The sequence below is a fragment of the Poeciliopsis prolifica genome, unplaced genomic scaffold, assembly GCF_027474105.1.
Source record: "Poeciliopsis prolifica strain line A6 unplaced genomic scaffold, Auburn_PproV2 SCAFFOLD203, whole genome shotgun sequence".
Lineage (NCBI taxonomy): Eukaryota > Metazoa > Chordata > Actinopteri > Cyprinodontiformes > Poeciliidae > Poeciliopsis > Poeciliopsis prolifica.
The window spans coordinates 23,701-47,338 of NW_026562578.1; the positions used below are offsets into that span (position 1 = coordinate 23,701).

The following is a 23,638-nucleotide window of genomic DNA, read 5'->3' on the forward strand; positions in this document are numbered from 1 at the left end:
CAGAAGCAGTGGGAAGAAGATGGAACTGTTAGGTGTCTGTATAGTATCCAAAGGAAAGTTTATGCAATGAGGAGAACAGGACGAAGTAGAAAAGAGGAAACTTATATCCAGATTGCGTTTTGGTCACACATTGTTAAATAGTACATTATTTAAAATGGGAAAACATCCAACAGGAAACTGATTTCTGTTTTCAAGAAGAAACAGTGAAACATGTTTTGTTGTTTTGTTCTAAATATTCTGTTGATAGAAGGGAATTAGTATGTAGATTACAAGAAAAATAAATTACAGTTAAATATATATATTTATGACAAAAATTTTACTTCTGAATATTTTTGTTCTTTTATGAATTGTCTTAAGAGAATTAAATTGATGGAAAGGACACAAGTTTTTGTTTATTTATGTATTTATTTATTTGGAAGAATATGTAGTAGCATCCTCTACACTCCATTCCAGTAGATGGCGGTAATGCACATCAGAATGTCGCTTGCCAACCGCCATAAAAAATAAGAAGTTTCGTCACTTGTAGTTCCGGTGGCTTCTGCAGCCTGTTTGTACTGTAGAAGGTATCACACCTGGCCAATTTCTACGGAGACTTGACATTTATCGTTTCCTTTAAACGTGAGCCCAGAGTGACCTCTGGGAGGTTCTGCGCTTTTGCATGTACCGGCCGGACCAACCCGCTCAGAGGCCACGGGTGCCGTTTGGTTCTCCACCGCCCCTCGGTCTGCATGTCAGACCCCCGGTGGCCTGTCCCCCGCCTCATCCTGGACACGGTGGACCGTTTTCGGATAACCGTTTTCTGTTCAGCAGGCCGCCAGCAAGCCACTTCCTCAGTGTACGTACCGACTTGTTCCAGAGCTAGCTCTATGGCTAATAGCTCTATGGCTAATAGCGCTGTTAGCTTCACACAGGCAGCAGGTTGATTCAGTCTTTGTTGTGCTACAGCTTCTATTACTGGAGTATATATCAGAATATGAAATCAGTCAACACCCCTGTTGTTTACTTTGATCAGATTTATTTAAACTATAGCTGTTTGCTAAATATACCAACCATGAGCTGTTTGCAGTGCTTGTATATTATGACAGTTTTTAAATGTTCCTGGTATCCTCCATAATGGAGGACATGTAAACTAGAGCCATAGCCTGAGAGTTTGAAGGAAATTGACTGTCATTTAGTGTTTTTTCTTTTTTAAAATCTTTTGCACAGTAATTGTGTAGTGGATATCATAAAGAGCATACGCCTACTCAAGAAATGCTTACCTGAGTACAGCTTTTAATGTATAAAAATGTGCATATGTATTTTTGGATCAAAAGAGTATTTACAATATGTTAAAAAAAGGAGGAAAAAAAGAGATAAAACTGCAAATGCATAAATGTTTTCAGTGAAACAAGATTTTCAAGTGAACGAAAACAGTCTTTGAAAGGTAAATCACTAGTTTATGTGAGAGCAGAAGCTCAGAGATGATGGGGCTCTTGCTGTAGCGGCCCCTCGGTTATGAACCAGGTGGCCTCTACATGCTAAGCAGCTCCTTCACTGGCTCCTCTGAAATCCATCTATTTTCCCAGCAATCGACGCAGCATATATTGTTTGTTCTTTCATGTTCTGTCTTTTATTTAACTTGATATTGTTATATCTTTACTTATCCCCTGAGTGTACAATACTTTGATCAAACATTTGTTGTGTTCAAGTGTGCTTTATAAGATGAATTGGACTGAATAGCCATGGATTCTGCATGAAATCACAGCTTATGTTGATCCTCAAAACCATGGTGTGTTTTTGCAACCAGCTTCTTTGATCTTATCTAGTTAATAATAGGCACAAAACATAATTCACACAATATTGACAGTAAACGTATGTCCCAAAGATTGGATGCACTTTGCTACACTATGGTAGTGCAGTAGTTAGAAAATGTTAGAAAATCATGGGATGGTAATATAGCATTTAAGCAAAGAATCCATATTTTCTTTTCTTCTCTGCCTCAAAAACTCTGGGATGTTAACCCCCATGGGCACCGTCAGCTCTGATGGGGTGAGCATCTTATAAAGTGAAACTTCACTGAGACAGAATTTTAAATCTGTGCAATCTGAGCTCATGGAATAAAATGATTCCACACACTTGGGTGATATCGTTACACACACAGATGCTTTTATGATATTTTATAACCAACAGCTTTGAAACATGATTAAACATCTTTAGTTTTCTAATGTTCATTTTATGTGAACTTTATTAAAATGGCAAAATGCAGCTTACATGGCCGTGGCTGGCAATATTAAGACACCTGCAGTCGTCTCTGGTTGTGGAAAATCCTTCATCCAGAGCTAAATGTGACGTTTAAGTAACTGAAATGACTGTAAGAGCAGAATGCTGATGAGAAACAAATTTGGTTTGTTTTGCCAATTAGAACTACACCTAATTAAAAGATGAAATGCACACTAATGAAGTATATCCAACCCTTTTGGAAATGGCAGAGTGCCAGGCCATGAGCAGGGTAGAAAAGCGTGGTTAGTGTTGTTCTTTGTATAATAACAGTAAAATTCGTTGAATCCAGCCAGTCGATGCAAAGTGAGGCGAATAAATTTCACACATTTCGAGGTGCCTATAAATGTTGTCGAAGAACTCTTTTGGTTTTCATACCAACCTGTAGGAGTCATAAAATTATTAAAGATGTATAAAAAAGCCAATTAAAATGACACGTTTTCTTAAAATCTATGGCATATTGTTGTTTTGTACCTTTCTCAGCCGACAGCAAGATTTTCTGCAGTCCATTTACGTATTTTGGTTTTTCTTCCGTTGCGACAAACGGTTATTTTTTTCCTGAAGATGGACAACTTGTGCCAGAAAGAGTAAGTTGACATGAACATTAGTTGTTTAAATACTGTTCTCCACCACATATCTTGTATACTCATTGATATTCAGTTCACATGTTTTCAGTGGTAAACTTTAGCTGCCTACTTTGCAAGATTAGCTTATTCCACACTTTTGTTCTCTTAAGTTTTTGTATTATTCTTTTTACATTCTTCTTTTATTATGCCAAAGTGAAGTGTTAAATGACATGATGCGTGTTTCTCATATTTTGCAGGGTAAAATTAAAAGTGAACAGAACCCCTGAAGAGATGCTTCGGTTCTGTCGATGACTTTTGCTCTCAGCTGTTTCTGCTGTGGCTTATTCAGCACCGGCTGACAGGCTCAGAGAAACTAATGCATTTAACTGGAGATGTGTAAAAATCTGAACTGTTGAGAAATTTGTAAACTTACCTAACATTGCATAGTTCTAACTTGGATAAAATTTGCATTCTAATTTTGTCTTTCATTTGGTCAATATTAGTATTATTCATGTGTTTCTAGATGTTTTTTAAGTATCTCCGGTTCACGTTTTGTTGTTGTACTGCTAAAAAAAAAAAAAAAAAAAAAAAAATCAATTTACTGATATGAAGGCTATGTCATGCATATTGTTCTATAATAATTTTTGTACAGTTTATGACTGCATTCTGTGCATTTGTGTGACATTGTAAACTTTATTTAACAGCTAAGCAGTTTAAGATAAAATTCTGTAGCAAACGTTGATTCTAACTTTGGAAGTGATCGTTTGTTAAGTTTACCCTTTTATTTCAAGCTTGTTTAGAACTTTGTCGTTGAGCAAAAGCACAATCAAATGTGGAGATCAGGACCCGGATCAATCTCCGACACTTCAGTGTTGTCAATCTGCACATGGAGGAGTAAAGCAGGTGGTTCTACTAAAAGCTGAAATGTTTGATTTAATTGTGTTTATCTGTGGTTTCAGCAATTTTGAATATGTATTTACCACTCTTTTGCAGTTTTGATGTTCAGTAGGATACCATTTGAGTTATTTTAAAACTTTCTTCAATTTCCAAAAATCATTTTCCTAAACTATAAATTTGAATCGCAATGTTTTTGTTTAATCTACTTCATTAAGTTTTATTTCATTTCAAACAATTGATGCTACATTTGTTTAATGTAATAATGCCAATGGTTTCATTCTTTGTTGTGACCTTTTGTAGTTATTTTATAAACTTGCTTTTGTAATTCACTTTGTTTTGGGGTGAGCTTTTGTAACAACTTTAAAGTTGCGGCTGGCAAGTTTTATAAAAATAATTATTTTTGACATATTTGTTCAAAACTGTTACTGGTCTGACATAAATATGAGACAGATAATAATATGTGGAAAAAAACCCAGGCTCCTCCTCGTCACCCTACAGCCATTTACAGAAATACACAGATGGTCAGAAACAACCAATTAAAGCCGGGAGGAAGGTCTTAGCAATGTCAGTTTTGCATGTGTAGGTGTTGCTCACGCCCTTCTCCCGTTTAAAGCAATGACAGAGAAGCAATCTGTCATTGCTTCTCCTCCATTTCTCGAGTAGTTGGCAGGCTCCGCTTTGGAGGGAGGAGGGCTGTGGTGCAGTAGAGATAGCAGAGGCCTGAATGTTAACTTTTCAAGCTAAGTCTACGGTTTTGTCTTGACCATGTCTTTATTGCCAAACATCCTAGCTAGTTCACCACCACACACATCTGAAAGCTTGCATCAGTGAGAGCCAAGTCAGACTGTATTCATTTAAAATCAATTAAATGGAAAATTTTTTACCTTTTATATGTTGGAAGACATGCTTTTATTGGAGACAAGTTTGGTTATAAATAATTATAATAATCAATACAGAAAGATGCTACACATGTATGGAAAATACATTTATATTTTCTTTAGCTTCTTGTGTGAGCATTCTAAGAATAAGACTAAAATACGTTTTCGTTTATGGGTAAAGTTTAAAGTATTCAAATATTTTGAATATTTAAGATGACCATTTTTACAAGTTTATGTAATCATAACTATTTACAAAGAAATGGGGAAAACCAGCAAACAATGAGACCCCCTTCCGACCCCACCACTTTCACCTATACTGATGGTTGTTAAAGTTTTATTTTGTATGTCACTAAAACATGAATTCTGAATACTCTCAGCCCCATTGTAGCAACTTCCCTATAGACCATAGTATAGTGGGAGGCAACCAGCAGCTTGTTCCTTCGGCAGAACTGCAACGTCATCAGGCCCCACCGTGGAATCCTTTAATTGTGAAACGCCACCCTCAAGACAACAGGTATATGTGTGAATATTTTTTTGAAGCTGCCACTGGAACTCTGTTGTACTTTTATTTCTTTAAAAATGTGAAATGCATTCTTATTCGTTTTTAGTGATCGGGCTGGAGAGGAATTTCTGAGATGCCTTGCGGCCAACAAACCTCTACCTGACTATCTCAAAGGGAATATGACATACAATTTGTTTGATGCATTGAAGTCTGCGAAAGACCTGAAAGAAGCAGTCAAAGCAGATCCACAGTTCCAGAAGCATGTTGGCAGGAACAAGAGTCGAAGCAGAAGCAGAAGTCGGGGCAGAAGTCGAGGGAGGTCTCGGGCCAAAAGCCGACCAAGAAGCAAAAGCAGAGGAAGAAGCAGAAGTAAAGGAAGAAGCAAAAGCTGTGTGCGTGGAAAGAGTCGAGCTAGAAGCAAAAGTAGGGCTCGCAGTCGGAGCCGAAGTCAGAGCAAAAAGAGTCACAAACGAAGTAAGAGCAAAGTCAGGTCTAAGTCCCGTAGTGCCAGTATTGAAAAAAAGAGGAAGAGGAGCCCTGTGCATAGCAGCAACAGCAGCAGTAACAATTTGACAGGAAATAGTTTGTTAGAAGGACTGAAGATGGTCATGAAGAGCAAAGATTTGGAAGAACGGTTACCAGCACTCAAAGATGCAATCCTTGGTATTCAGGTAAGTCTTCAGCCATTAGGATTTCACTGAGTCATCTTGAAATATTGTCACCCATGACTTTTAAAAAATGAAAATAATGCAATTCATCTGCATTTCACTTTCATTCAGTTTGGTTAATATTCAATGAGTCAAACAGAAAATCCACATCGTGCAACCACACGTCAAACAGATGCATGTAACTTGCATTTAAATTATGAACACAGAAATTGATTTGTGCAATCAAATGTCTCAGAGTTTTCATATTAATCTGGAAGCTGAATTCATACTCTGCAGCTGCACTGGAGACTGGAATTACAGCAGTGCAAGTTTTGAAATCGGGGAAACATTTCTCAAATTGAAGTGATCAGAAATTGGCAAAATTCTCTGATCTTGAGAGGATGGGCTCATTTTGCATCAGACTCAATCCAAAGACGTTATAGCTCTTCAGCGATCAGTCAGGTCCTGGATAGCGAGAGTTCAGAATTCAGGTCAGAGATGATACCCTGATGGGATTTTTTAAAATTATTATTACTATAATGGATGGGAACATTTGCTACAAATTTGCTCAGAAAATGTGTTTCCATTTCACTTCTTTCACATTTAGTCTTTTTTAGCAAAAGCCTCTTAAAGCGAGTGTGAAAACTTTTATGCAAAATTCAGGATGTTTCTTCAAATTTTACTGTTCCAATCAACTTTTTCCAACACAATACTTAAACCTTTATGGAAACATGGCGAGTGTCAAGACGCGCTCAGTTCTCTCCACTGAAAAAGTGGCATTGTTCCGTTTCAAGCTTCGCTCATGAACAAATTAATTTGATCACATTCATGCAAAGCGCTACCAGCATCAATGGGTATGTATTACTGTCACTCAACTTCATATGTTTGTGAAGCCAGTGGAGCAAAATGAGTTTATATAATGCTCTTCATCTTAAATGCCATCTGGTCATAAAGTCTCACAGAACCCAACTTTACAAAATACAATCTTGATTTCAAGTGCAAAAATAGATGTATTGTAAAAAGAATGTAATGGTAAAGCCATAAAATATGAAATTTTATGTGTTTGAAGGGTATGTATTACACTCTAGATATGACAGAAATGAATCAAAATTTGACCATGGAGAATGCATTTATTACCAGACCAATTTAATATTTCTCGTTATTCGCTATAAGTAATTTTGTTTTCGTTCTGCACAGGTCTCTGATGAAACCAAAAAGCTAGAAAGTGCTGCTGCTAAGTACAGGATTGAGAAGCGGAACAGTCTGGACATGATGACATCGATGGAAAGCGACAGCATGTTGCTTCCTCATGAGAGAGTTGGCAGTGACTTTTCTTGGCTCAATGATAACGGTCAGGAGAACCTGTCCGGTCAGAAGGCCGGTGAGCTGGAAGATGAGGAGTCTTTCTTGTACGGGACTGAACCACCTCAGAATGGAGGCCATGTCAAAGTGGACAAAAACAGTTTTCCTGGTGTTGGAGGTCACCAGAACACGTCCCTGTTCAGTGGGCTCAATAAATTGGTTGATCCAAAATCCCCCCAACAGATATCCGTATCGACTTTTTCCTCCGTCAGTCTTGATAGCATAGAATGTGAGAAAATCAAGAATATATTAAACAGCCTGGGTGGAAAATCAGATATTGGCAAAATGCTGATGAAGACTCAAGGCCAAAAGGAGGGCAGTGACATGCCTGGTACACTGTTCAGTTCTGACACAACAGCAGAGACGCTGAGTAACCCAAATGTTCGGAAAGCTCTGGAGTCTCTGCAGTCTCTGATTAAAGGTTAGCGCCTTCTCTCTCGTCTTTGTTTGTTACAACAGGGCCATTTTTTTCTCCAGTATGCAGCTGAACGTGTCGCCCAATGTCAAAGACGAGGTTATCTTTGTGAATTTAAATCAGTGTTATTGCATGTAGAATAAAATGATTCTTCATGTGACCATTTCTACAACAGAGGGTCTTCACTCAGAGGCTTCCTCAGATCTGCTGGAACAAATCACTGCAGGAGGTCCTTCCTGCTCACAGCCACTGTTACCTATAGCTCCTCATTGATAAAACTTGGAGAATTTGATGTACATTTAATTTGCCTTTGGCCCCTTTAAAATATTTTCCAATGGACCATAATATGTCACTTGCTGATAGTAACTCAAGAGCTTTTGTCATGTGGCTCCTCACTGTTTGTCTCTTGATTTGGAGTTGAATCTTGAGGAGATCCTGATTTTTGAGTTTGTTTCTTATCATACAGCTGCATATTTGACCCTGAAGCCTCTGAGCTCATCTTCCAGTTATTTATCTAGTTTTGCTGACAAAGCAAAGAGTGGACATAAAAAAGTGAAATGCTCATAATGATAATTAAAATTGTCCCATGCGTTAGCTTCTTTGTTGTCGTCTTCAATACACTGAAATCTGTTTTGTCGGATTTCCTTAAGCAACAAAGGAGAAACGGACTAAAAGTACTGAGCAGTCCCTGACCTCATCTGATAAACACAAGGTAAGAGATTTTCAAGCAACCGTGATTATAAAATTAAACATCCGCATCTTTTCACACTTGTACTTGAAAACATACCTCATGTTTTACAGTCAGATGACCACAGTGACAAGAAAAGAGTCAAAATGAAGCAAATTGAATTATTGGCGGCAGAAATGGAGGAGTTGCTTAGACATGAAGGTAACAAGTTTTCCCTGTAGGCTTTCTTCCTTTTGTAAAACCTGTCTCCACCACACTTTGCAGCATTTATTTTCTGTTTCCAGGGCTGGGTTTTATTTCTCCAGTAGTTGGGTTCTACTGCCAGAAATGTCAGGAATTCATTGGAGATTTGAATTCTGCTGAAAACCATGCAACTTTCCACCAAAGTGTGAGTATCTGTGCTGAATGTTGTGCCCGATTTATTAGGTAGTAAATGACTTTTATCCATCCAGTCTACTTGTCAGTCACCTGTCTGCTGTATAAATGTCTGAAATCATAGAAAAATATTGAACCTGTATGTAAACAATTGCTATAAAAGGACAAAAATGTGGACAGTTTGGCCTGCCTAGGGAATGTCAGTACAGTTCATCTGGAAAGTGTTTACTGCGCTTCACATTTTATGTGAAGCGCATAAAATGTGCTTAACATAATTCTATTCCAAATTCTATTAACTCTTTCCTAAAGATTCAACACACAAATATCCCATTATCACAATATTGATTTAAAAAATATTTACAAATAAATAGAAAACCAAGTAATCACAGTTTATGCTTAATACTTTGTTGACCCACTTTTCAGCCTCCCGTGTTTCCAACATGATGCTACCAGCTTAACAGAACCTGTATTTAGACAGTATGGTCCATTCTCCTCTCTGCAGTTCTCCAGCTCTGTCAGCCATTTTCAGATCTCTCCAGAGATCTTGATCTTTCTGCCACAGTGCTGTGGGGCACCTGCTGGCTGCGTTTTACAAACAATATTTAGTTGCTACAGTAAAGAGTCGTCCTATTGGAAGGTGCTTTACGCTTTTAATGTGTTCCGAATGTCAACAAGTTGGTATCTTGACACTCCTGTTTTATTAAATTCGGGCTGACTTTTTTATTTATTTATTTGTTTTATACTTTATAGCGGTTGGACAAGCATGCTAGAGACAGCAAAGGTCACAGCAGCAGCAGCACCAGCAGCCAGCCCTCCCATTCAGCCTCCTGGAGTGACAGAGAGCTGCAGCGGAACTGGAAGGATGAGAAGGAGCTCCGGAGCAGCCAACGAGACAGCAGGTCTGAGCAGGCAAACATCTGCTTTCAGGAAGAGATGAAGAAGGAGAGGATGCTCATAACCGTCAACAGAGGGCTAACGCCTTCACCTCAAAGTGTCACCTTGAAACAAGAGAACAAGGAGCACGGGAAAGGCAAAGAGAAACCGGTCGGCAGCGAGAAATCGTCCAAAACCAGCAGAGAGAAGCACAAGACGGAAACTTCTGAGAGCTGTGACAGCAGTGAAGAAGAGAAATCACCTAAAGTCAGACAACCTAAAAAGAAAAAGAAGAAGGAGAAAAAGAAGAAGAAGAAGAAGAGTAAGGATTAGTGTTTGTAGAGTATGGCTTTCTGGAAATGCTGACGCATCGCTGCAGCTCAACGTTAAAACTTTCAGGTCTTAAATTTCATTAAGAAGCCACTTTCTGTATTGTTGTTCTTTGGTTCTGACCTGCGAAGAAAGTTCACCCTAAAAATCCAACACTGACTTTGCTGCATTGGTAAGTTCTCCTGCACAGAGAAAAAACATAGAAGTGTCTGTGTGTGTCACAGAGAGGGATGGTGGTAGGAGTCACAACCCGGATTGGAGTTTTGAGGCAAATGCATTTAATCCCTTTCTTTTCAGACGTTCATCTTTTTATCTTTATTCCTCAGTCTGTAGTTTTAACATGGAACCTGATGTTGGCTGACGGTGGGAATGTCTCCAAAATGTCATACTGTCCTTGCGTTCTGAGTCCACCTTGTAAACACATCGATCTTTACTGGTTCCATTTATTTACATCACAAATGGCTAATTGTCGTCACATTTATTAGAGTATTTTTCAGTTCTTGTTTATTTTCCTATTTTTTATCAGAACTCCCAACCTGACACGTGTCTGTCTTGTGATATTGTAAATAAAAAACCCAAACCTTTGTAATAAAATGTGTGAAAAGTCAGATGTAATTGTTGAAGTGGTTTTTCATAATAATGGAAAAAGACCATATTTCTATCCTGTCTGAAACCTGGATCGTCGTGACGTGTCGGTGTAACAGGCACAGTTGCAGATTTGTAATCTTTGGTATTAGGGCCTGGTTCTGCGAATCAACCTGCACCGCTGGCCCAGAAGAGCGCAAAACACTCACTGAATCTGAAAAGTGATGATTCAATCTTGTCACATTTGTATGATGGACATAAACATTCCTCACTGTAACTCCCACTGTCGCATATGGAGAATGTCAAGTGTTTTGATATGAAACCAGACAAGATCAGTCATTTGAAAACCTAGCTCTAAATAGAGCGTAAAGCATGAGTACGTCACCAAGGGTGATCAATACTTTTGTTGTCTTCCTCACAATAATTAAAGTTTTTTTGAGAATCTGCTTGGGGCATAAATGTGAAATACATAGAGCAGTTACCTACATTTATACACCTTTACACTGATCATTTATTGAAACAAAACCCATTTTCTCCCCAATTGTCATGACGGCATGTGCAGCCTGAGGAATTGTTTTATTTACTGAATTTGGCTATGAATATAAAGATTGTTGAAACCAAATTGGACTGCGCAGCGCCACAGTTGGTTGTCCAACTGCGTTGCAGGAAGAAAGTCCTGCATTTGAATCCCGGCCCGGAGTTCGTATGTTCTTGTGCATGTGAGGCTTCATCCTACAGTCCAAAACACAAAACATGACAGTTACGTGAATTGGTGTCTCTTGGTAGGTATTTTACAGAGAAGGACGTGTGTGTGTGTGTGTGTGTGCATGCATGGCTGTTTGTCACCTTAAGAATTGAACCAGAGATGACCATGTTGAGGACTGTGGCCCCTGAGCCACATAGTGCCCATTTAGTTATATATGAACCCCTAACCCTTCACTTTGTTCTGCGCTCATATGTTGTATTTTTGTTAATCTGCAAATGTATTTTTTTCAAGATACTACATGATCATTTTTGAGATGAAAATGACAGTTTACTAATATTTTCTACATTTGTAGGTAGAAGTCAGATACAGTTTTCGACACGGTGAGCTGGAGAAAGTTTTCTCTGAAAAGGTGAGTGTTCCTGCAGTGACTTGATGTTTTGCTCTCATCATGAAGCAAAGACTTATGGAAGATAAAGCAGAAATAAAGATGTTTTTTTTTTCTACTTTCAATATATTATTTTCTGACCCGTTTCTTCATCCAAAAGGACAAACACAGCGAAACATTTGCAGCACAAATGTATTTTGTCTTTTCATGATTTCTGAGCTGATGAGTTTTTGGGAGAGTTGGTGTTCAAGACTGAATCCCATTCAGTAACACAATAAACATCTCCCATAACACAAGCAGGAGAAACTCAAACATTTGCATCAAGAACACATTTAACACCCAACGTGGGTGAAGGATGGACATTCTTTGTTCCAGAACTTCACTGGTTCTCTGGTTTACTGACTCCCTTCGGAGAGGCCATTTTTTAATGCCTTCTGCAACCTGAATGTTCTCATGAAGAAGCTGAGTGAGAAAAAGGGAAGAAAAATTTAACATTGTTTGAAAACTTTCAAAATAAACTATGTAAAACAATTAAAAGTTTTGTCTTTTGGTTTGTCCTGTTGCTTTAAACATTAGAATGTATTATTTAAATGGACGTTACAGTTTGTGCAAAAACTGGAAAGGTTTTATGAACTAGCACTAGAACTCACATTAGTAGGAAACAAGGATTTATCATACAGATGTTTTCAGTTTTTTTTTTTTTAATGTAGTATCATAGCCAATTCTACACTAGTTACATCCTGTCAACTTCATTCCAGTCACATCAGTCACTGAGATGTTGTGACTGGAATAAGCACAGGGTGACAGTGGAGACAAAAGCTGCCTTCAACAGGAAGATCTTCCAGTGGAACCAGGCTCTGAATCGAATCAAACATATTTATACAGCACATTTAAGAAAAAGTTAGTAGCACTGTTACCTGGCGTTGCGAGAAAGTCATGGGTTCAAGTCCTGGCCTGGGGTCTTACTTCACACAATATACATGTTCTCTCTGTGAATGTGGGTTCTCTCCAGGTACTCTATAAATGATCCTTATGAGTGTGTCCCTGAGTGGTTGCTTGTCCTACGATATCCGGGTAGACTGCTCAGGATGAACCTCGTCTCTCGCCTGTTGACCGCCGGACACAGACAAAAGCACCTCTGTGACCCTGCAGGGGTCTTAACGGATGGCTCTAAGGGCAACGTTCACCAGCCAAACTGTGATACACAAAAGAACAAACTGCAACAATTCAAACGAAAAGCAGCAATTACGATGAAATGAACCATATGTCTCAATTGGCTGAAATCTGAGAGGACAGGAAGAAGATCCAGATGAACGCTGATGGTGCCAACAAGGAATACCCACCAGGAGGAAGCAAAAGCACAAAAGCAGTGACAGCAGTAAACATTAATATCAGTCAACCTTAAATGTTAAAAGTGCATTCTGTCTGTCAGCTGGTGAGACAGACAGCAAGAGGACAAGCTTGGACAAAGAGCTTCATGAAACAGAAAAGTTCAAGGTTATCCTTTAAAAACGACTGCATTACTGACCAAAAGTGATGTATTTGAGAAAAGACCTGCCTGACCGACCACTAAAGTAGAATTTATCTTGTGTTTGTATTTTGAGCTTAAAGAGCCTGATTGATAAATCATTGGCATGAGAATATTGATCTGCTGACTATCATTCAGTGAATGTCAGCTCCATCCTCACACATAGCTGATGTATCAGTAAATGTCATCATGAACATTGTCCTAATGTTTGGATTTGGATTAATCAAATCATGTTAGCTTAGCAACAGCAGCACAATTATTAATTTTCTGTTTATGTTAGAAACAACTAGACATGTTTTAATTTTCAGACCATGATGTTGTGTTTCACGTTTCCATTTCTCTGTTCGGTATGTAATAAACATGTTTCCATCGAAGGCTTTCCACTAGATGGAGACACATTTTCATGCACAGCGACTGAACCGATGTACTGGATGTTTATAGAGAACAAATAGAAAGCATTTTTGTTTTATCTGGAATTTCTCTTTGGGATCAATACAGTATTTTTGAATTTGAATTTTGAATCGAATATAAACTTTACAAACTTCAACACATATTGCATCAATCAGAATGTTGTTTTTTCTCCTGTGAACCACTTGAATTATTTACACACACTTGTTGGTGCCTCTCTACAAAGGAGTAGAAAAGACCTTTGTAATAATTTGAAATCGACAAATGCAATAATAATAATAATAATAATAATGAAAGTATACTGACAGTTAACCAATACAAATTAGACTGTAGATTTTAAAATGTGGTTCAACATAAATGTCACGTTTCATTTACTAGAAAAAATTGGAATGTGATCAGAAAGCAATAAATTTACACTGTAAAACATTTGGGCCGAAATCTATAAAATGTGAGCTGTTATCAACACTCGCTTACATAAAGAAAGGTGAGTCCAAGCTTATGTAGGGATTCATGCACAATTTTTATTGGCTAAAAATGTGATTTATTTTTTTGCTTTCATATTAGATCGTCGTTTTTGAGTCATACTTTGATGTAAGTGTTGCAGTTTCACGCTTAGATGTAAATATAAAAAAGGTGACAAACTGGTTTTAAGAGCTGGTGGCTAGCTCTGTGATCTGCTTCAAAGAGCTGGAAATCTTTTTATTAATTTATAATCAATGGTCCAGGGGACAGAAGACGGTCAGTTGGGTCTTTAACAGGTGACAGTAGCAGGAACCAGGACAGAGGAGAAGGTGCAGAAAGCCAAAAAGCGTTTTCTCTTCTGCCACCAGTCTTGTCCTATTTGTTTCATTCATTTACCCAAAACTTCCAACATTTTCCATTTCTTTCCATAACTTCTAAATCTTTCTCCCTTCTTAATTTATGTTTCTGTTCCTTTTAGTATTTGATCAAACTCATTTAGCGCTGAAAGGAACTGAAAGATCTCTTTCAAGAAAACTACTCCATTTGATCTCATCTGGATTTTCATTTTTCTTAATTAATTCCAGATCAGAAGCTTCTTTGTTCTGGGCATTTCACTGGAGGACCAAATTCATACCTAAAAGATAAGATCATGGTTATTGTTATAGTGAGAAAGATTTACTTATTGATCTGTGATTCAAAAATATTGGCCGAATGATTTGTTTGAAATCTGAAGAAGTCTTGGGAATCGCAGAGCAACTTGGACATGGATTTCTCAGGGTGGACAACAAACAACAACCCTGACCAACAAACGATCAAACACTAATATGTAACAAATCTGCCTTTATTGTTAAAAGGTGTAGGAGCTTTAAAGTTGTCCTCTCACTGAGCCTGTTCTTCTGATTAGGATTGACAACCGAAGATAAACCTGAATGTTTTCAACAGCAAGATCGAACAAGTCAGTGTTCTGCAATACGCCCCACAGCCAACGGTATCCGTCAGATAAACAGATGGCTGATGAGGAAAATGTGTGGAAACTTTGTTTTTTATCCTGCAACTCGTTTGAACTTGTTGGACAGAGAAAGGAGGTGAATTTTCTCCTGTATTTCATGTCATCCACAAAATGAAAGTGCGATTGGTCAAGACGCTCTCACACAGACCTCTGCAGTGTCAAGGGAGACGTCCTTCATCCTGGAGACTGTTAATTACCCAACCCAAAACCAAATGACTTCTTTAGCATTAAAGAACTTTAGCATTTCCTTAGCAAGACCATCTATGTTGGGCTCCACAGAATCCTTGGTACATAAGAGTCAAGGATTCACACTTATATCTGACCAGAACATACAACAGGAAGCTAGAATCCACTGTTGACCGTATTTCTGTTCTCACCTTGCAAGGTCTCAATAAATTTCTTATTGCTCTCATCCAGACTCTGTTAAAGTTATTTTTTCCACAACAATTTGGCCGTCGCTGACAGAATTCCACGTTTGGCCGCCGGGAACTGGACGACCAGTGTGTGAGCTTGTGTGATGTGGAGATGATGTGATGGGCTCCACACATAGGCATGTCCGCTTCATCACATTAAGATGCCTCAATGCATTTACATCTAAACGCACCGTCTGTTTGGCTGGGACTCTACTTGACTCTTTTCAAGCAGTTTGCCTAATGAAGTGGTTGGTGAATGAATTTATTTGGTTGAGCATGATGAGCATTTTGGAGCTCATCCCGAAATCAAACGCCTGAAGGTCTAACAGACATGTTCTTTGGATGCATAATAACCTGACAGCACAAACTGAACTGACAGTGAGTGAACATCAATCATGTTTGGAGCTGTTATATAAGACAATCTGCAAAACAGCAGAAGCTCTTCCACCAGTAATATGTCCCTACTGGCCTGAGTGATGCTTTCCGTCAAGAGAAAACATTGGAAGATGATATAAGAAGTAAAACATATACAATGAAAATATAAAAGTGTGTAATAATGATCAAATCATGAGGGGTGCATGCATGTTTGAGCTTGTATAAAGAAATGACTTTGCAAAGATAAGAGAAAATGTATCAATTGTCAAAACATGCTTAACCTTGCAGGGTTGTGGGAGCTGGTCCAAGTCTCTGCTCTTTACTGGAAAAGAACCTGGCAACACCACGACAGATCCCAGTGTGTGGCGTTTGATTGATGTATTATTGCAAATAGGACCACTTACACTCTATTCTTTTCAAAAATGTCATTTGTGAAAAGCGGGGACATATTTCTGATCCTCATCATTTGCAGTTGCACTGAGCTCCATCGCCTAGATTTAGAAGTATGGATTAAATTTTGGTTAAGGTTTAAGTGAAGGAATACTCTAGTAATGGTAAGTGTCAAGCTTTTCATGGAGGTCCATGAAAAGCTCTTGGACTTTTCATGGACCAAGAACTTTTGGTCCATGAAAACTCTGGATCTGTGTGTGTGTGTGTGTGTGTGTGTGTGTGTGTATTCAGTGGATTCTAGCTTCCTGTTGTATGTTCTGGTCAGAGACTATAAGTGTGAATCCTTGACTCTTATGTACCAAGGATTCTGTGGAGCCCAACATAGATCTTTCTAAGGAAATGCTAAAGTTCTTTACACACACACACACACACACACACACACACACACACACACACACACACACACACACACACACACACACACACACACACACACATTTCACAAATGACATTTTTGAAAGATAGAGTGGTAAGTGGTCCTATTTGCAATAATATATACAATCAAACGCACACACACTGGGGATCTGTCGTGGGTGTTGCCAGGTTCTTTTCCAGTAAAGAGCAGAGACTTGGACCAGCTCCCACAACCCTGCAAGGTTAAGCATGTTTTGACAATTGATACATTTTCTCTTATCTTTGCAAAGTCATTTCTTTATACAAGCTCAAACATACACACACACACACACACCACACACACACACACACACACACACACACACACACACACACCACACACACACACACACACACACCACACACACACACACACACACACACACACACACACACACACACACCCACACACACACACACCCACGCACACGTGTATGTGGAATGTACCTCTGTATGCTTGTCCATGCTGAAAGGCCTCAGTCCTTGCATCCATATACTTCTGTATATAGAATATTTATGCCTATGGTGGCTTGATTACAGCATTGCTACAGAATAATTGATTTCTATTTAACTCACATCCAAACATTTCAGCCACAAAAATGTACTTACAGTAAGAACGCAAAGCAAATGGAAAACTGGTGGTTTGTTTCATCCTTAAGCTTTTTTTTCATTGCATATTTTGCAGTTTTGGAGTTTTGACGTGGAAGAATGTGATCCACCAGTCCACGTAAACTCCAGCCTTCATTAATGTAATGGTGTTTTTGTTGTTATCCTAACATTTGTCCTGATTGAAATAAAACCACAGAGAAAAACACATTCCGTGACATGTCAGTCATGACGAGACTCGTTCAACATCAAAAACACTCGGAAGAATTATTTCAGATCAGCTCTGCTTTGGTTTGAGATGGTTTAACTTGTGCAATCTCTTTGGAAACAGCTTGAAGTTGTTGATCATTTAGGCCTTGCTGACACAGAGCTGTAACATTTTGGCTGTGATCCAGCTGCTTGTCTCTTTTTCCATGTCTCCAGTGATTGGGGTCTGTGACTCGGCACTCTGTACAAACCAGGTCACATAGTGAAAGTCTTCAGGAGCATTCCTCAAGAACACACACCTTCAGCTGTGAAGGTGTGTGTTCACAGAGCGCAGAGCTGTGCAGTTTATTCTGTTCTACTTAACATGTTCAGTTTAACAACTTCTGATATGAAATATACACTCACTGGCCACCTTATTAGGTACACCTTGTGAGTACCGGGTTGGACCCCCTTTTGCTTACAGAACTGCCTTAATTCTTCATGGGAGAAATTCAACAAGGTACTGGAATCTTATTGACATGTTTCCATATTGACATGACAGCATCACTGCAGCTGTTGCTGCAGATTTGTCGGCTGCACATCAATGATGCGGACCTCCCGTTCCGCCACATCCCAAAGATTCTCTATTGGACTGAAAGTTCAGGGAACTTATTGCCATGTTCAAGAAACCAGCCTGAGATGATTTGCAATTTATTTAACGGCAAGTAAAGAAGCTCTGAGTTTCTGTCTCCGCCTGTCTTCAGTCTGTGTGACCAAATCAGGAACCTGGATCCTGCACACATGCATGCTGATGTCACACACTTAATATTCCTGCAGCAGCCCCCCAGATTGTTTTCACTCAGAGATAAGAAGGAAGGCACCAACAGAGGAGAGATGGGAACTGTTTGGTTCACAGTTTGGTGTGCTTTATTCTTTAATGTTCAGGTGAGATTTTCTTCTGCAACCTGCTTTTGTGTTTTCTATTACAAACATGATCTGGATCATCCAGGATCTGTTTCCTCAAACGTAATACCTAAAACTGTAAATTGTGTGTGGGTTTTTTTTTTTTTTGCTTCTGGCTCACAAATATTTCTGGAAAAACATAACTCATAAGTAAATGAAGTTAGCTCATGTGTTCCTCTCACTTAGTTTTGAGTCCATTCAGACGTGTTTGTCTAAACCAGCAGCCTGCTGTCTCCATTCTTTTGGATCTTGGATCACTAATGTTAGCAGAAATAGTAATCTTTTCAAATATAGTTAAAAAAATATTAAAAATTGCAGTTTTAGTTTTTCAGTTTGGAATAATTTCATTAAATATACATACAATAACTTTGTGCTTAAATAAATTTTTTTGTCATCAGGCAGAAACTGGACATTTTAAAACATGTTTCTCCACACATATCAAAATCCCATCGCAAAATATACATCCATCTTCTTTTGGCAAAAGATTTTTTTTCTTTCATTTAAACCCACAGAAAATTAATAGTTTTTTTAAAATTAAAATACATGTCCTATAGAAGATATTTACCAATATTTTAACATGGTTTTTCAAAACATCAGGTGACATTTGCTCTTCTGAACAAATTGTGGTTGTCTGGTCTATTAGTACAGGCTTTTTGGGAAAAAAATAAAATTAAAAAAAAGCACAGAGTGCAAAGTCTTGACAGACTAAACATGAACTATGTTTAGGCTGCCAGTGGACATGTTCCTGCGAGATTAACAGATTGTCTCCCATTTGCTAGAGATGCATTTTTTTCTTTCCCAGGCTTCACCAGCAGGGCACACAGAAGACCAAATATGTGAACCAGGATTTGACTCAGAATCAGTCATTTTTAAGGTGACTAAGAAGCATCTGAGGCCGACCACCGTCCTGGGAAAAGGTGAGATCAGCTGTGTTCTCTCACTGTGGGTCGGCTTTGATTCGCAGAGAATAGCAGTTTCGTTCTGATTGGAAAGATTTGAAATTCATTTGAGATCCTGCATTATTTGTTCATGCCTCCTTTTGGACAGATACTGTTATGTCATGATGCATAGGTGTTTTGTTTTGATGGGATACTTTGGGGATGCCAATGTGTTTCTTAATTTTCTAATTCTTTCTGTTTTCTTTGCAGTTTCTAAACTGTTTTGTTTGTGTTATTGTTTAGTTTTTGTTTTGTAAGATGTTATGTGTCCTACTGATTTCCCTCTGCATATTTTGATACTGCCAGTTCCTTCCTAAATCTGTTCCACGGACAGTCCTAAGGATTTTGGGACTAACCTGTTTTCTAACCTACATCAAAATTTGACTCAGCCTGGCTTCATTGTTCATTAATGGATTCTTTTGTTTCTGTTATCCAAGTTCCATGTTATTGTGTTTTTTTGTCCTTTTCTGGTCAAGTTAAGTTTATTTATACAGCACACTTCAGCAATAAGGCAGTTCAAGGTGCTTTATATGACAAAAAAACCCCTAACACATCTCACAGAGCAAGGGGCTCACAGATGGGTCCCAGTTTGGACTTTCTGTGTTTTCAAATCTGACTCTAACCACTGACACAGTGTATGACAGCGAAGGTCACAAAAACATGGCTGTCTCTAATGCACAATGTTTCGAGTGGTTGAAATGAGATGACAAGCAAATGGTTTCAGTCCATTTTGCTCACTCAGCTTCTATGGAAGCCCATGAAGCCCATTTTATCCTGAAACTCCAAGCCTTTGAAGTGAAGAGCAAATATTTTCCTTCCTCAGTGAACTTCACCGACTGCACAGACGTCAAGGGGTCGATTTTCGTCGCCTCCGATTCCCATTTCAATCTTGAGACTGATGGGACAGTAACGGTAATCAGAGTTTCAACAGTCAGGAGTCTTAATAATTATTTGTTAAAACAAATGACAAATTATAAAAACTAATTTATGGCAATGATTTCTTTTGCTCTTCAGGTTTCGAGATGGTTGTTTCTTCAGGAGGGACGACGACGTTTCTTCATCCACTCCTGGGATTCAAAAGGCAGGAAGTGGACCATCTCTGCTGTGGTTCAGCACCAAGGGGATCTGGACGCAGCCCCCGGCCTCCAGAGTGATTTTCCCCTCAGTGACGTCACAAATAAGTTAGAGGCAAGTTTAAAGGAACTAAGCTGTCAGTTTACGTTCCTACAGCCACCTGCTTCCTCTCCAGCCCTCTGGGGGGCGCAGCAGGTATATAAAACTAAATGACTCACAGTCTCAGTCATTGAGCTGTTAAAAATAGCTTGACACTTTCTTTTCACTGTCAGATCTCTTGAGTTGTGTGTTGCTGTTTATTGGCCAGGACTCCCTGGAAAAAGAGGTTTTCACACTCAATGCATTTTTATCCTGGTAAAATGAAGATTAAATAAAAACTGCTAAAAATTGAACATGCACTAGCACCTATTGATATAAAATATATTATTATTATTATTATTATTATTATTATTAATAATAATATTATACTCCCTTTTCATTCTATTATTCTTTACCAAATTGTTAAAAAGCAAAATTGTGTTTTGTAATTGTAAATGATTTCATTGTAACGTCGGTGTGACGGTCAGACTGCAGAGACCAGATACTGGTTGAGGAGAAGAAATGTGTTAACAGTATTGCACTGAGCTGGTATCGGATGCTCACTACCAGCTCAGTGCAATAAGTCTGAAAAATCTGACTGGGATTTCTTTTTCCACTCAGATTGCTGGGTGTGATAGGAAGCAGATGAACTAATTAGACCAGATTAGAACAGCTGTGGCAAGAGGCACGCAGGCAAACAGACGAACCACCACAAGGGGGAGCTGAACTCAGTGGAACCACAAACTACAAAGGGGGAAAGATGAACAGCCATCGCAGAGAAATAAATCCAATTGCACGAAAATAAAACACAACATGAGGACAGACTAAGAAACTAAACACAAAAAAATTAACTAATATGACAAGACCTTTCTGTTAATAGTAAACACAGAGAAATGAACTCAAGACGTTAATATAATATAAACGAAAAACAAGGAGCAACAGGAAAATAATAAACACACAGTCGTAAATGAAAGGCAAATCCCGAACATACAAGGGTTGGAACAATACTGTACAGTTTAGTCTGCAACAGATACAATATCTGTGTGATTCACTTACAGGTTCCAGTCCTGCATTTCCCATCATCCACTGAAGGACTGAGGAGGAAAAAGAGATTTTCCATTCCTCCTCTTAATATTGCAGAGAATTCCAGAGGACCTTTCCATTCATATATTGCCCAGGTGAGAGGAAGTAAATGTTCACGGCCGTCTTATTAGGTTCTCCTTGTAAGAGAGGAATAAACACCAGAGGCATGGAGGCAGGAAGTATGAGAATAAAAGAAAAGGAAGCAGATGGAACAGTAAGCCTGTGAGGAGAAGATGAATGAATTTGAGTTCCTGCCTGAGGTCAGTTATCCAAAGCAGAAGGATAACTGACCTCAGGCTGAAGAGAGGAGAAGACAGGACAGGAAGGGAAGAAAAGGGCAGAGGGACAGTGTTGGTGCGATTTGTGTAAGAGCAAAACAGTGTGTGTACAAAATGGAGATGAAAACTGGAACATAATTTGGAGATGGTGGCATTAACAAAAAGAAACGTGGAGCTAAAGGTGGAAGAGCTCAGTATGAGATTTTTATTTCTAGAGAAATAAATGGAGAGGATGAGAAATCTCCATCAGCTCAGGCTAGAGACGAGGTAGGCTGTAATGGTTTGGACGCATATGGAGGCTGTCCTTAAATATTGTAAATATATTCCGCCTGTGGTTTTAACATTCTGGCTTTGCTTTGTGCAGATTCGCTCTGATGAAGACAAAGTGAAGAAGATCATTTACAGCCTCCGTGGTCCGGGAGCTGATCAGCCTCCTGTTGGTCTCTTTACCATCGACAGAGACACTGGTCATCTGTATGTAACACAGGCAGTGGACAGAGAGAAAAAAGACAGATATTTGGTAAGCATGTTATATGAAGAAAGGTCTTTTTGCTGCACTTTCACAGACTTTAATGTTGAAAATATATATATATATGTGTATATGAAATGTAAGTTCATGTTGTACTGAATCTTAGGATGCAATATTGGGATGTAGGACTTGACACTTTTTTCCTCTTTTTCAAACGATGGAAGAATTTGTGTTTTTATTCAAATGAACCATCTTATTAATATTGGCGTGTTTACAGTTACAGGTATATTCTGCTGCGGCGGACGGTTCAGCCTCTGCTGAGGAGCTTATGGACATTATTATAAGAGTAATTGACCAGAATGACAACAAACCTATTTTCAACCTCTTGGGAAATGTGGCCGAGTCTTCATCAATAGGTATTGCTTTTGTATGTAACTTCAGTCCCATTAAACATGATGCCAACAAACCAACATTCACATCAAATGGATCACCTCCTATTAAGGGTGTAATAGAAATTAAATGTGCTTTTTATTTACTTTGTCTAGAGTAAAAAGGGTTCATGTGGGCCCTTTGATGACACGACTCCGAATCTGAAGACATCAAATGGGAAATAAGAAATAGTCTCTCAGAATGTTCTTATTTTGTGCTTCAAATTTGACCAAAAGATGAATTATTTTCCCAAACAGACTAAAGGCCCATTTTGGTCGCAAATCAATAAACAAAAGTTGCCAGTTTTACTATTTGCCCAACCAGCAGTTAGATCTTTAAATAGTTCATGTCTCCTTGTTCATAAAATATTCAGACTAGACAGACTCAGGATTTATCTGCTCTGTAGTGATTACATGTCATTTGACTGACTGTCTAATCTGAGAAAAAACTCGGCTCCTCCAGATTGAGCTGGAGAGAGACGCTGGGTAAAGAAACATTAGAAGTTACCTCTCCAACCCTGATTAAATGAATGAGAGGTTTGTGACCTCATTAAATGGAGGGAGTCGTTCTTTCAGGCCTACTAGAAGTTAAAAATTGCAGCCAGCTTCCCAGGAATGCATTTCATTTCCTTCTATGTGATGCTTCTCTTCAGGCTCTGAGGTGGTGAAGGTTATGGCAACAGATGCTGATGAGCCACACAGTCCCAACTCAGACATCCGTTATCGCATTGTGAGCCAGGAACCTCAGCAACCAAATCCATCCATGTTTGTCATACACCCAAAGACTGGAGCCATCACAGTCAGTGCTGCTGGCCTGGACAGACAGGTGAACTTTTAAACATGTTGATATTATCATAATTCTGAAATAAGTTGTGTAGCTTAGTAGGAGAGATAAATAACTGCTAATGTATTGAACAAACACAAACTGTTTTTGCCTTTTGTAATGGACCAATTTATTGTGACAAATTGGTTTCTACAGATAATATTTGATATATATGACAGCATGACATTATTATTATTGAGCTCCTACAT

At 38.7% G+C, this 23,638-nt stretch overlaps 1 protein-coding gene across 1 annotated transcript; it reads left to right on the forward strand.

The window, feature by feature from the left end:
* The first annotated feature begins 526 nt into the window (after positions 1–526).
* LOC129356877 (uncharacterized) lies at positions 527–10,159 on the forward strand. The gene is made up of 8 exons (XM_055026415.1): positions 527–835; positions 4,975–5,111; positions 5,206–5,770; positions 6,944–7,529; positions 8,174–8,235; positions 8,325–8,412; positions 8,496–8,599; positions 9,337–10,159. Exons 1-8 carry the CDS (start codon positions 659–661, stop codon positions 9,790–9,792), a joined length of 2,175 nt encoding a protein of 724 aa, XP_054882390.1. The 5' UTR covers positions 527–658; the 3' UTR covers positions 9,793–10,159.
* The last annotated feature ends 13,479 nt before the right edge of the window (positions 10,160–23,638 follow it).

Coding starts and splice junctions, on each gene's coding strand:
- LOC129356877 (XM_055026415.1), top strand. CDS start 659: ATGTACCGGCCGGACCAACCCGCTCAGAGGCCACGGGTGCCGTTTGGT. Junction 836..4,974: donor CAGCAAGCCACTTCCTCAGT/GTACGTACCGAC, acceptor GAATACTCTCAG/CCCCATTGTAGCAACTTCCC. Junction 5,771..6,943: donor ATGCAATCCTTGGTATTCAG/GTAAGTCTTCAG, acceptor CGTTCTGCACAG/GTCTCTGATGAAACCAAAAA.